The sequence below is a fragment of the Diplotaxodon limnothrissa genome, linkage group LG23, assembly GCF_057381915.1.
Source record: "Diplotaxodon limnothrissa isolate DT_005_m linkage group LG23, D_limnothrissa_male_GT1.1, whole genome shotgun sequence".
In the NCBI taxonomy this organism is placed as follows: domain Eukaryota; kingdom Metazoa; phylum Chordata; class Actinopteri; order Cichliformes; family Cichlidae; genus Diplotaxodon; species Diplotaxodon limnothrissa.
In genome coordinates this window covers 13,481,186-13,495,939 of record NC_140617.1, presented here as the reverse complement: position 1 = coordinate 13,495,939, position 14,754 = coordinate 13,481,186, and the positions used below count along the sequence as shown (strand labels likewise).

At 40.9% G+C, this 14,754-nt stretch overlaps 1 protein-coding gene across 1 annotated transcript in view; it reads left to right on the top strand.

The window, feature by feature from the left end:
* The window catches only part of lpp (LIM domain containing preferred translocation partner in lipoma), a 189,574-nt gene that overhangs the window by 75,426 nt on the left and 99,394 nt on the right, over nt 1–14,754 (top strand). The window contains exon 5 of the mRNA XM_085347083.1: nt 10,537–10,640. Coding sequence (XP_085203209.1) covers nt 10,537–10,640 — 104 coding nt within the window. The remainder of the gene's footprint in view (nt 1–10,536; nt 10,641–14,754) is intronic.

The following is a 14,754-nucleotide window of genomic DNA, read 5'->3' as shown; positions in this document are numbered from 1 at the left end:
GGTATGCTGGTTAAAATGTTTAGCACTCGTGCAGCTGTGCGAACAGATGAAAACATGCTGATGACGAGTCAGTGTCCGCTCAGCGCTCCCTGGGACTTCTCTGTTTCGCTGTAACCTACGCGCGAGAACGGGATGGTAAACGTGATGTTGAGGACAGAGACCGTCCTCGCGACACAGACCGGAGATTTGCTTTCTGCTGACTCTCTTCAGATTTCACACCAGGGGTGTCTTTTGAATTTTGTCTTGTGCCTTTTTTCTTCACATTCCAACTCTGACACTATTTTGAGAGGCGTTTCAGTCGTTAGAGGGGCCTTGTCGTTGATTCACTGCTTCGTGCAAACAGCTGCTCTGAAGTTCTGAAGAATGATCTTACTCAAACGTTCAAATGGGGATTTTTTTCCCCCTCCATGAAATGAATGTAAACATGTATATGGTGTGAACAAAGACTGTCAGACACAGCATGGGAAACTGAATCACTCTGGAGTGAGTCATCATTTGCATTTCCATTCAGAATATTTCAAATATTTAATGCTTTATAGTCTGATTGATGTGAAGCGATAGCCCCAAAACCACAACCTTTTGATACTGAAGTTATTTTGCGTCAGTAACTTGCTGTAATGTCTCATAATGTCTTTCTGCTTGTTATCAAGATAAAACTTTTTGTGCAGTGGGCTAATCATAGTGAAAGTTAAACATCTGAGAAGTGCTGTTATTCTGCTGTTTAAAACAAAGAACTTTTTCACGTTAAGTTACCAGAAACCTGCTAATTGTTTGCTCAGAGCAGTTCCAAAGTGTCGAACATGTGCATAAGCTGTTTTTATTCCTCCCTGCTTGACTGGCCAGAGGCAAACTGACTACCGGTTGTTATGTCAGAGTCCCTCATGGGTGTCACCAGGAGAATTTACAGGAAATCCACCACTGAGTGTGTCAGTGTCCCCGTAGATACCACAGGCTCCAGCTCACAGCGCGTAACAAGGCTACTTTTATCTTAACTGGAACACATGCTCTACTTCAGCTACTTGTTGTGTGTTTTCTGCCGTGTGTGCAAAGTCTTAACCGAGGAGAATCTTTCTGCTTGGAAGTTTCGCGCAATGTTGTTTCCTCCGTGCTAACGATATTTATTTCAGTGTGTATTTCATCGGGCTATAACAGCCACAGATTTTTAGCGTAATCTTACAAGTATGAGACATTTCACTTCTCTAAATCTCACGGCTCGTCCTCAGAGTTTGTAGTATTGCTAAAACGGTTTTCTACATATCCTGTCTATTCTTTCATGGTTGTGTCTACATAATGTAAGGAAGTTTGACTGCTGAGTAAGATCTCGAAAACTGAACTTGCACATGGGAACTCTTGGCCTTCTAGTCATTCATAGTTTAGCTTTGGATTTTATCAAATAACAGCAATAATAAACTTCATCATCCTTAAAATGATTACATTTCCTTTGTACATGCTGTCAAAAATTCAATCCAAAAATGAGAAATTTACATTTTTAATTTACATTTTTTCTGGGCTAATGCTAAATGCAGCAGTGCTTTTATTTGTTCAATCGGACATTCTCATAGCCCAGCATAATGTATGATAAATGGACTGGTTCTTACATAGTGTTTTTCTACTCTGCTTGAACCCTCAAAGTGCTTTATACTACAGGCCTCATTAACCCTTTCACACACACCCATTCTCTCTATGCCGAAGAGCTTTCTATCGAACATTCACACTCACGATGAATGCATCGGAAGCAACTTGGGGTTCGGTATCTTGCCCGAGGATACTCCTAAGCTACAGCCACCTCTGAGCTTAAACCAGTTGGTATTTCCGGGCGGCCCATCCGAGTACTAACCAGACCTGACCCTACTTAACTTCTGAGATCAGAGGAGATCGATTGTGCTCGAGGTGCTTTGAAAGACGATGATATTGATGCCAAGTTGCCATAAGCATTTAGGCGTTTCGGCACTCATCATTAACGATCCCGAATATCTGCACTACCTGTGATCAGTCAGCTGATAGATTGGCCCAGGTGATTTGTTTTATCCCGCCTGTGTCCGGTTTGGGTGGCACCAGAAACAGCCAAACATGCCAAGTTTCAGGTTTTAGGATCCTACGATATTCTTATTGCAGATGAGAGATGTGTTCTCCTCTAAGCTTACGAGACATTGAGAGCAGAAGGCCTCTAGATCAGTTGGCCTCTTTTGGACCCAATGGAGCAGCAGCTCTGCACCGAAAGTGTTCTTCTTTTTCTTTTCCTGTTAGGGTGATCTCTTCCGTTCTACGAAGAAAAACAATTTTCAGTTTGTTCGACTCCTATTCTTTTGGTCATACACCCAAACTGTAGATTCATTGGCAGCCTTCTGGCACAGCTCTCTCTTTTCCTGTAGCTCTAACCCTGTGGTGACCCCAAATCCACTGTGTCTGCAAATCATTTGCCAAACATGGTGAGCTTTTGCTTTTAGATGCTGTCGTGTCTTTAGTTTTTGGAGCCAGAGCAGCTTTGTGAAACATTGACCGTCATCTATGTTGGAATCCAACAGCCTGCTGGGACTGGCAAAAATAAATACTGATACCAGAGTCGGTGCTCATTTTTAGTGATGAATGAAGCATTTCTCTGTGAAATGACTAAGCAGACCAAAGATAAAAAGGAGAAAAAAATAGCAACTAATCTATTTTCTATTTTCATGGCATTTTCTTTTTTCTCACACACGGTGTAGACTTCTTAATCAACTGTAATGGAAGGGTAGCTGTCTGCATATTATTACACGTTCAGTGTAGCTGCACAGTAATAGAGTTGTATGCATAACATAATTGCTACTAATATAATACTTCTTAGATATATTCCTAATGCTTGAGAACAAACGTTTTATTCTCCAAGCTCGTTGGTGATTCATTATGTGCCGCTTTTTGTATGAGTACTCCGTCGATGATATGATTTGATGTGGCATTTCCTTTGATTCACTATGAGCACATGACATTCTGATCAGTATTTGGAGAGAGCACTCAGCTCCTCCAGTTGCTGTGTTAGATTAACTTCTTGTATTGGTGCTTTAAACATCTCTTTAAACGATTAAAAATGTTTCCGAGCAGCTCAGTGACTCAAACGCGTCAGGACACCTAAGAAGTTACATTAAACATCCATTCAATTTAATTACGCTTAAATTTGATTTTAACATTTACGGTCTTCAACTCTACTTGTTGGCTTTAGAAAAACCTCCTTACGAATGTGTCATTTTATCGGATCGCGAAGCCATGTGTTATAAGTTAAAGTTGACGGCACAACTCGTCGCGCACAAGAACCGGCTCGTCTGCAGGCTTACAGCCGATTGTCTCTGTGAAAAGGTTTCACGTTATGAAACTGGCAGAGTTTACACAGCGGTGGCTTTCTGCTGTGACATTTGACTCGCTTCATTTACTCGCTCACCACTTTGTTTAGAAGAAATGACAGCAAAGCTCCCCTCTGCACCTTTGATGAATCACGCTTTTGCTCATCACAAAACACTGCTAACAACACATCTTAAGACGCTAATTGTTCAGCCCATTTATCGTTTCAAGCGTTCACCTTTCCTCAGTATTTGTTTCTTTGCTTTTGTGCGAAAACATAATCCGCCTATTGTTCCTGATCGCAGTTTTTTTTTCCTCCTGTGGGATTTCTCCGTAGAATAGCAGAAGCCAATTTTGGTCTGCTCCTTTTACACTTAAAACAAGTACATCTCCAAAGACTTCAAATCCCTCCCTTGCATCTCTAAACCAAATGAAGTTGTAAATCACTCTTCTATACATATCATGCTAATTAGGAACAGGGCTCAGCTGCTCTTTACCAGCGGAAGATGGAATAAAACGAGTCCATAATTATGTCAAAACAATGTGCTCTCAACCTCTTCCACAGCACATTTGGAGTGGGTATGTGGAGATAAAACATGTGGACTTGAAATACTTTTTGTCCATTTTGTCTGAGAGGGATTATGTATTTGCTGCTCAATAAAACAAAGCTTTTTTTCCTGACTTCCCTTTATTTGGAATATCGGTTATTTCACATTTGTACAGACGTAAAAGACTGATTTTAGAGGATGGGTATTGTTAATGTTCTTAAACTTTGGCCACCATGTGTGGACCGACACTGGATCACTGTCCTGCATTGTTTAGGCTCAGTGCAGCATGTGTAAATGCTAACGGACAGCAGAGGCTCAAGCGTTCAGCAGTAAATCAAGTTCATATTGTGGGAGAGGATTTATGTGCTGCGCGCCCAAATCGCTCTTTCCCTGTATTTTAGGTTTCCTCAGTTTGTGCTCTTTCTGCTTCAGACTGTTCTGTTTGCAGAAATGTGGGCTATGTTATGCGAAAGGCAGTTATATTCTTTGCCAGGCTTTGTCCTAAGTCCTTAGAGGCCAGATGGCCACCGCTTACACACGTGTAACTCTGATAATGTTGTACATATGTAAATCTGAAAACATATGCTCAACAATCTTCCTGCCCCCACAGAACTGACTAATCCTTAGTCCAGATCAGAAGTACTACAACAAACACTCACTTACAATCTGCAAAGATTCTTTTATTCCTCTGCTGAAATCTCTTATCTGTAACACTTTTAACAAGAGCATTCTGAGACTTCACACCTCCACTGCTGATAATTCCCTCCACAATATGCATGAATGGAGTCTCTGAAACTAGAAGGAGATCTGCATCTGTTCTGTGATATTTTCTTGAGAAAACTGAGTTGATTTCTCCAGTTTTTCATTGTTTTTGAAGATATAATCATTTTTTGTCATCGGGGGAAATTTTCATGACGCTTGACTAGTTTATCGTGCAACTCAAATACTGAAATCTTTCCATCCGTCCATCTTCTGACACTTACCTGTATTCAAGTCACAGTTTAAGCAGAGACACCTGGACTCGTCTCTCTCCGGTCCAAGTCTTAAATGGGATCCCGAGGCCTTACTAGGCCAGCCAAAATATGTCGTCTCTCCTCGTGTCTTGGTTCTGTCCTGCAGTTTCCTACCAGTAGAACAGAAACACAAAAATTCACCCAAGCATTCGAGCCAGGTGCACGAACCACCTCAGCTAGCTCCTTTCGAGCAGAGCCCAGACACCCTTCAGTGGAAGCTAGTTTCCGCGGCTTTCATCCTCAGTACCCCCAGCTCACGGCCATATGTGAGGCATACGAATTTAGATCGACTGACTGGTAAAACGAGAACTTCTTCTTTATGCCTTGCGCTCTCTTTACAACAACAGACCAGTACAGCATCCCGGCAGAAGATCCAGCAATTCATCTGTCAATCTGTCGCTCCGGTCTGCCCCAACGTGGTGAACAAGACCCTCAAAATTTATAACTCCTCCATCCGAGGCACAGAAGCTCCTCTCAACTACATAATTTAGAAAAACTGATTCAAATCCACGCAGACGGGATAATAAAATACACTATACTAAAGAGAAGTCGCACGCATACATTCAAGAATGAGTCGCTCACAATTATCAGTATTTGAAGTGTTAATAAATGTATCACTTAGTTAAAAACAAAAGTTAAATACAAGTCCCTCAGCGTCACAGCTGGATCCATCCGCACCCCTTTGTCACCCCCTTAACAATACTCAGGGTTCCCAATAACCAATTACACCTCTTACGGCCTCTCAAATAACTTTAATCACTGATTAGGATTCCTTGTTCACAAAGCGGCTACTTAAAAGTAATTGCTCAATAAAGAGAGGGGAAGTTGTCGTATTAAGTAGGTGTTCCTGCTGCTTCTCTCATTAGTGCGCACTTGGAGCTTTCATCTCCCTATTGTCACAAATGGAGTCAGCTTCATTCACAGCACAGGAGCCGTTCTCGCTCTGTCTGCTTCACACTGCTTAAAAGCCTAACGGCATTAGCACAGCTCAGAGCCGCTGAACAGCGAGTGCTAAAACCCGTGTTGTCGTTTTTTTGTTTTTTTTTTTGTTTATTATTAGAAATAGAAAGATTGAGTCCCATGGCTGACACCAATGGGACAAAGTTTTTGTGGACAAAGATGTTTTGGATTCGTCATTTCAGGAAGCAGAAACCCAGGATTTGATTTGTAGCGTTGGGACGTCCAGGTTCACAGTTTATTTAGTTAGTTAGTAAGTTTAAAAAGTTCTTTTTTCACTTAATATGTTGGTGTTTAGCTGCAGGTGAGAGGGATTCTTTCTGATAAGGAAGACATGAAGATTTGACTGTGTGTATGTGTGTCTGTGGTTGAAAAGAAAGAGAAGTGAAAAATTTTAAAAATATTTCTGTTTGCACTGCAAATGGTGTTTTTAGTATGTAGATTTCTGGATGAGACTTTCCCCATTTTGCAATATTTAAAACAACCACTGTGCTCTAATATAGAATCAAAATGAATATTACAATAGCCTGCTTCAGTGTTTTTGCCCACACTCTTACATTCTCCCTTTCAGCCCGGTCTGCCTACAGAAACTGCGGTTTACATTTTAATAATATTCATCCAGTTTACCACCTCTCGCTCTAATATTGACTCAGAGGCAGGAACTGAGTTCAGGAACCAAAACTAGAACTATGTCCTACAAGTCGTAGAAATATAAGTTAAGTTCCTTGTTTGAAGGGTTCTTGAGGTTGTACTGGAAAACTTGACACCAAGCCTACAGTTTACTGTCATTCATCTACCAAGATTATGCCAAAAGGAAGGAAAAAGAAGAACCCGTTAAATTTCTTCGGACTTAATTTGTGCATTGGTGGTTGCCCTCTCTGAATACCCCAGGACTTTATTCCTGCTATTTTTACAGTAATGCAGTTAGAATGATATGCTATGTATTTTAAACATGCTAAATGTGAATAGCACTTTGAACATGAGGCAAGCACGAAGGAATAACGATGAAGGGTATTAATATTTAGATAATAAAAGCATCAAACTGACTATTAAAGGCAGCCTTAATAGCTTTTGATTACACAGTGCTGTTGAACAGTGATGCTAAGGGTGGATCTAAACAGAGAGAAGCTATCGTCATCATGTCCATGTGACGAGCAACAACATTTAGACTAATGTGGGAAATCTACGTTGTAACTTGGGACCTGTTCGGAAACCCATTTAGCGCTACACATGGCCTTTTATATAACCGGATGTGCACCTCGCAAGAAACGTGATTACACGTCGAGCCTGTGAAGACTGAATTGTGTAGGCCACGGCGCCATGGTGCAGGGTTAAAGGGGTTTCCAGTTATGTCTTAAGTTCCCACGTAGATTTCTAGCAGAAGTCTTAGGCCTCAATCACACAAACCTAGAGACCGCTCTGCAACCATCTAGCAACCACTGGTCACTGGACTGGTTGTCGACTGCTTGCTGGAAGTTGCTAATGGTCGCAAAGAGGCTCCTGCCCCGAAAACCACCTTGTGTCTGCTTTGGTTGCTAGCAGATTACCACAGTGGAAAAGACAGCTTGTCTGTAAACACTTGTAATTACTAGCTCGGGGACGTTAAACTTTTTTTTGTTGTTGTAACCTTTAGAAATTATGTTGGCTTAAGATATTGTTTTACATATATAATGTATGGCTTCTAGTTGAAACCAATAAAGTCAGGAGTGTTTGAATGGCAGTGAAGATCTTCTGGTCTCAGGTGTGTTGTATTTTCAAGAGTAAGATCATTCCTCTTATAAAAGAATGTTCACTTATGGAAATGAGAGATAACATTACACTCCACTTAATTCGAAAGGCTTCTTCTTAAACGCCGTTTCTTTCTGACCCTGAATCAGCTGCAAACATCTCCAAGGCTGAGTGCATTTTTTTATGAGACAGAATGGTTTTCCTTGAAAAGACTACTGGGGGGTGCAAACAGTGCATGCAAAGTTTTTTTTCTTTTTTGAATTTAACATTAGCACACTAATGCGATTCACTCCTAAATGACTGGTGCAATGACGGATGGGGGAAAAGAAATTGGGTCAAGAGGGGAAATGGTCAGAAACATCCTTTGAGCAAAGATGCCTAATGACCCCCGTTCCTCCTCCAAGTCTTGCTTTCCACTGTTCCACGCACAAAGCTATAAAACCTTTTCAATAAAACATGATTCTCTGAAACATTTACAACTCGTGTTTCCTGAAGTGATGAATCCAAAACATCTTTGATGTTTGAGAGAAACGTACATGCAACTTAATGATTTAATTCTCTGTAAGCCACAAGTTACAAGTGACTTATATTCGGGTAAAAAGGATCCATGGTGGAGGGGAGGGCGGGCCGGGCCCGAGCCTTGTTGTCGAGCAGCATATTTTATTTTCTCTCCCAGAGGTTTAGAGGAGCTGTTACACTCTGGAGTTTTAGTGGAGGTCACAAGGTTATTATATAAACAATTCACATGGAGGGCCTCAAGTGCCCAGAGGGAATGTTTAATGCAATGCTCACAATTTCTTGAACGTAGTAATGCTCAAGACGCAGAAGTGTCCAATTTTAACCATGCTGCATTATCTCTCTGTCTTCGTTTCCTTTCCCCCCCCCTCTTTCTGCCGTTGTGTTGAGGCAACTGAAAACCACGCTTAATTAATTTGGTCAGCTGCCTTGGATAAACTACACTGATGACATCAATTAGATTCTAATGAAAACAGATAAAAGCCATGGAATGCAAATGGAATTTCAGAACAGGACTCATCAAAGTCTTAGCATTGGAACAAATTCCCATTACGTCTCATAAAAGCCTTTAATTTGCAAAGCTCATGTCTGGTTTGGTACTTAGAAGTACATGGTCAAATGATTCAGTCTTAAGTCCTGTGCCGAGAGAAGCCAAATCAGAATTTAATTTGGCATGTAACTCCTTATCCTGTCTGAAACATGTGGCAGGATGCAATCCTTGGATTAGCGTGCACTTCAGAACTACAAATTTAGCTTGTTTCTCGTCGTCTGGCACGGCAAACACCTAGTCTAACCCGTCTGTAACACAACATTTCAATTTCAGGGAGAGAGGGGGGGAAAAGCCACGCTTGCTCCAGATTAGTACTTCTTAGTTAACCAAATTGCTGCAATTATGTGTGTCAGTCCGTTGACGTGGGATAGCGAGGCTGTACTTCTTTGTCTCATTCGCTCGCAGTCTCTCTTTTTTTTTAACTCTATGACCTCTTCCATATGTTAGACTTGATTTTGCAGTTCATGCAAATGATGATGACTTCTAATAATAAGTCTTCATCAGCTACTCTGCAACCGGCGTTCTGTATAACAAATGTGCGCTCGTTAAACAACTTGCTACATTACACTGCATCTTTCAGTCGGTTCAACACCTTAATGACAAAATGCCATTGTCGCGTTTTAAACTACTTAAATAAGTCAGAATAATGAATTAGACCCTGCTGAGTTGTTTTCAATTGAATTGCAAGATAAACCGCTAATAATAAAAATAATCAAAATGCTGTCACGCTGAACAAAAAATGTTCAGTTCAAATTAAAAACACCGCACATTTGTGCACACAGCTCTCGTATGGCAGACATGTTTGCAAACAGTGACCTGCAGATGCAACGATTAATATCAGCATTCGTTTTGAGTTGATTTTAGCTCCATTAGGGAGAGAAGTGGGAATAAAACTGATGGTGGACAGCATTTGTGAGCTGCATCAGCCAAAAATAGGTTATTTTGTTACTTAAGCCCACTCCCAGTAACCTCTGGTATCAGTGGTGCTGACCACCTAGTTACTGAATTTCTGTAGTGTCATAACTAGGCAGGTAACTTTTATGGGTTAGCAACTTCCTGCTGTGCAGTGGGCAAAAGTAATACTGAGATCAGTGAGGTGGAAAACCAGAACAAAGAGCTGAAAGGTGCTAAAATGCTCATTAGAAATAAAGGAAATTGCAGAATCCAGTGGTGAAAAACAAAAGCAGTTTTATTGATTGTTACTAATAAAAAATATGCATATATATTGATTGTTAAAGCTCAAACCTAATGTTTGAGCATTTGATCCAGCTGACATCTAACCTGCAGGTGTAAAGAACATCTTTCTACCCCATAAAACTTCCTGTAAAATACTTAAACTTTTTATTGTCATTGCACAGTCATGCTTTGTAGAGTAGTACAACGAAACTGAGGGACTGTCCCGCATCGGGGATAAAAGAAAGGCACGCAGTAATCATAACAAACACCATATATACAGAATAAAAATATGCAGAAAATACAAACTTAATGTTAAAACAGATGGTGATGCATTAATGCGTCTCAAAATGATAATTTGATGCACTTACATACTTTATAAATCATGTTTGTGTCAACATGCTGGACGCTCCAGAGCCAGTCATGTATTTATGCGCTATAAGCAGGCTTACAGTGTAATCTACTTTTAACCTCGACCATGCAGAGCATCATGTGCACTATTTCTCCATAGATTTGTAACCCTTTACCTTGTTTTCGGCACCTGTTGTGCTGGTTGTTGTAAATGAAACATCTTTTTTTAATCTTTTTTTTTTTTTTTTTGCCGGTGTTTTTTCAGCGGTGGACTGTGTGTGTTCTTTCACAATTGTGACAGTTTGTTTGTAAAAGAAAAAAAAAGGGGAAGTATTTAATGAGCCGTTTTTGTTTTTCTTGGTGTGTGTGTGCGCGTGTGTCTCCATCCCAGCGGACTACCCTCCCCCTCCACCACCTGTCGAAGAGTCAACCGGCTTCCTGTCATCCCCTGGTTCCTTCCCTCCTCCACCGCTGGGGAACTCATACGATTATCAGGTGAGAGGAGCCGCTGTTCTATTAAATTTTCTTGGTTGTCAGTAACTCTCTAAGAGTCGGCGCAGAAAGCAAAGACAGCCCCGAGCGCCGCACTGAGTTCACGTACCAAGTCCAGCAAAACTATTTGTCCATTTGAGCTGCAGCCAAATGCAGAGACGTCCAGCTCCAGATGCTGCCTGGAGCCAGCCGCTCTCCACCCGTGGACCCACACACACACACACACACACACACACACAAACATTTCCGAGGGCTCTGATGCAGGAAGGATGGAAGGCTGACACCTATTGGTGGAGCCCGGTCACTTTTCTGCGCTTTGCTGGTCATAATACCCACAGGCATTTGGCCCTCCTGGGATTTCTGGCCTCTGCACCTCTGGCTGACACTCGCAGCGCTCGACCTCTGCTATGAAATCCTCCAAGTGCTTCACATTCCTTTGTTCGCTGCAAACAGGAAGAAAGAAAGTCTCCCTCTTCAAGCCCCTCATTTGATCTGACCAGTTTTCTATCCTAAATGAATGCTTCCTTTGTAAGCTTGGAGACAGAATGTTGCATAATTCAAATAAGTTATGCATTGCGTGTAAATTCACTGCTCTTCCCACACAAACTGTAAACACAGTAAGTATAAAACTCGAAGCTTTAAAAAACCCTAGGACTATCAGTATACGTGCATGCATGCTGCGCTATGACCTTAATGTAATCTAAAGCACTTTCAAAGTCACGCAGTTATTTTAAAAGGTGCAGCGCTTCGACTGTTGGAGTTCTGAATTTCGTGGCTTTGTTGAACGTCAGGTTCAGCCAGCCAGCAGAGCTGCTCCCCTCTTACACTTTAGGCAGAGCACAGAGACACGTGAGCAGTGAGGAATGCAATAGGCGTACAACAGAATTTACTTCTCTTCTTAGAAGTCTACGGAAACCTTAAACTTCCATATACCCCTTAGTTTAATGAAGGCTGATGACTTTGATCTTGTGCTTGCTGGGTGGGGCAGTTTCTACCTAAACTCCGGCTGCTGCTCAACAATCAGTGTCGATCCTGTTCACTTTGTTACAGTTTAATAATGTTACACCTACACTTACGACCCAGCATCCTCTCGATTTGTACCTGGAGACAGGAATGCAGCACAAGTTTTTAAATTTTCAGTCTTAAATCTTGTACGCTTTTCTGATGATTGAGGAAAAAGCTGAATTTAATCTACATCGCCACATCCAGAAACTTTGAATCATTTAAAAAATGTCTCCTTGGTGCTGGTATTTCTTATTAATCTTTTGGCTCACATTTATTGCTTAGAAGTCTTTTGTAGCAGTTTTATACATTTCTAAGCAGTCAAAATTCTCTGGATGAAAAAGCTTTTAAAAATAAATCTAACTGGGAATAATCTGGGTCCTTGTCTGCATGTGCTAAACGGTAACAGGTGAGCAAAGTGGTGAACACATGTCTGGTGGAGTAATGGCAGACTTTACAGGCAGCATGCATGCTTAGAGGATTTTCTGGACATCTAACAGTCAGTTTTACTGGTATCTACACATTTGTTAACTGTGAACAGATCTATAAATTTTCACTTGTCCATATGAACCTGAGCAGGTTTTCCATGCTTTCACCTCCCTTCTTAAACTCCTATATTATATTTCAGTATAACTGGGAGATGAAATCCAGACTCCTACTATCATGCAAAAATGTATTTTTAAAACTTTACCTATAATCAGAGACAGTAGAAAATGAAATCAATTTGCCAAGTTACAGTACAACGTTTCCACTTCCTGTAAGCATCTCTTCAATCAGATGGATTTGTTTGAAGGCAACATGTGGCACTTTGGCCTTTTCTGAACGTCTATCAAATATATATTATTATGATGTCAAAAATCCCTGTATGTTGGTAAAGCTCACAAACTAAAGGTGAGTGCCACATAGCTTCATGGTAAAAATGCCAAACCTTTCTCATATGTCTGGATATTCTGTCCGGATCTCATCTGTTAAAGGAAAATAATGATTTTAAAAATGTTGCAAAGTTGAAGTAAAAATGTTCCCTGCATGTTCCAATGCCAGGGATTTCAGTTTACCTCTGTCCATTCGTCCAGGGTCACTGACCCTTACAGACTTTGGCTTTAAACTTGTTTGGTTGGATCTGATTGATATCTTCCCTTTCTTTTTCCCCCGTGCCTCGGATTTTGTCGTGCTCAAACGCGTGTAGATGTTTTTGAGAAAATGTTGATGAATCAGAAGAAAAGTCTGTATAAATTGAGCAGAATTGGTTACCTGCTAACTCCAGTGGAAGTTGGTAGCCTGGTCCGTGAGCCAAAATAAAGCTGATAGCTTCCAGGTTTGCATCTGTGCCGTGCATCCCGCTGCACATGTGCATTGTGCTTGCGAGTTCCCACAGAACCCGTGGACTTGAAGTGATAATGTCACATAAACACACAGACCTTTGAAGGTGCTAGGAAGGTTTTAGAAGTGGGAAACCTGCACAATAAAAGAGGCAGCTGGGCCGTAAACTGGCTTCTAGCTCAGCATACGTCCCTTAATCATAATAGAGCTCTTTGCCGTTTTTACATGTATTCCCATGTATTACCACTGGGGCCTTTAGGTGACAGGAACTAAAACAGACAGAGGCTGAACTGATGGGACTGCATCATTTGTGGTCTGTATATGATAAATAAAGGGTTTCTTTTGAATTGTAAATCATGCAGACATGTGCGAGAAAAACCCCAGAATATAAATATAACATATACATTTGCATGATATGGGCCCTTTAACTCAGACTGCTTTGTTCCCGTAGGTTAAAAATGCAAAGCTAGTAAGAGTATAAATATTATTGTTTTCCTTCGTGTGTGAACATCTCAGCTTTTGGAGATCGGTGGTTTTGTCAGGACAGCTGTCAAATGCAACACATTAGCTGAACAGGATGATGGTTATAATCACGAGCATTAATTTAGTTCCCTTTTTGCTGCTGTAATTTTTGCCACTATTCTTGATTTTTCTTGTGTGGAGAGATGAAGGAAAAGATTTTCAAGGCCTGAAATTACATAAGAAATTCCATCCCTCAATTATTTTTTAAAGTGCTTTCCTGTATTCATCTCGAAATTTTCTTTTCCTATCACACTGCCGAGTCTTTCTGGCCTGCAGTTTAATTCCTTAAAACACCACGGGTATCTTAATTATGTGTCCTGCAGCCAGAGCAGAAGAGAACGCTGTTCAGAAAAAAAAGGGAAGATATCAATCAAAAATGTCTTTCTGGAGAAATTCTACATAGTGAATGAATAAATCAGCGATTTAATGGCATTTTACTTAAAAGAAGCAGAAATATGCTCTTGTCTTTATCCCCCTGACAGAGGGAGATGTCTGGATTATGACACGTAAAAGCCGAGACCTTTAGCGGGAGAGAGAAAAACAAACCTCTCATCCTGGCTGCAGTTCGCATTACGAAGCCCTACACGGCAAATTCCTCCGCAACACAAAGTCTGCGATGTTTCCTTTCATCCTCCTCGTTATCACCGTTAAACAAGTTTGCCCGTTTTTTTCTTTTGTTGATTTGAGACAAGCCATTAGTGTTTTGCTTTGTTTACTCCCGCTCATGATTGCCTTAGATGTTTTTAAGCAGCAGCTCTGCTTCAAATGGAGGCAAGCCCTGCCTGTAATAGATTGTGACAGGTAATCCAAACACATAACATTAGAATAAGAAGCAGCCACTGATCCAACCAACTCAAAAAGCCCCCACAGGCAATTGCAAGAAGTCTTCTTGCAGTTGCAGCATAGTTCAGAAGACTAAAAATACATCTGTCGTTCCATGGAGAAATTCCCGGGAATTTTGTAGAAAACCGGGTGCCACTATCGGTCAGATCACTTTAACTACTTTCCAGATTTCTGCGCATCACTTTTGTTTTTCTTTTGATTAAATAGTTTGTGTCTTTTCATATGTCGAGGTTGCATTTTTCTCTGAAGCGAAAGAGAAAAAATGCGGATGAATAAATCAGCGACTGCTGCTGCAGTGATCCTGTTACTGATGCTTTCAAGCTTCCTCTGATAATAACAGAGTTAAATAAAAATCACAGCAATTCTTAGCATCCTCTGCAGAATACATTCAAAGTGTGGATTAAAAAAAAAGTTTGACTTTGATTTTAAA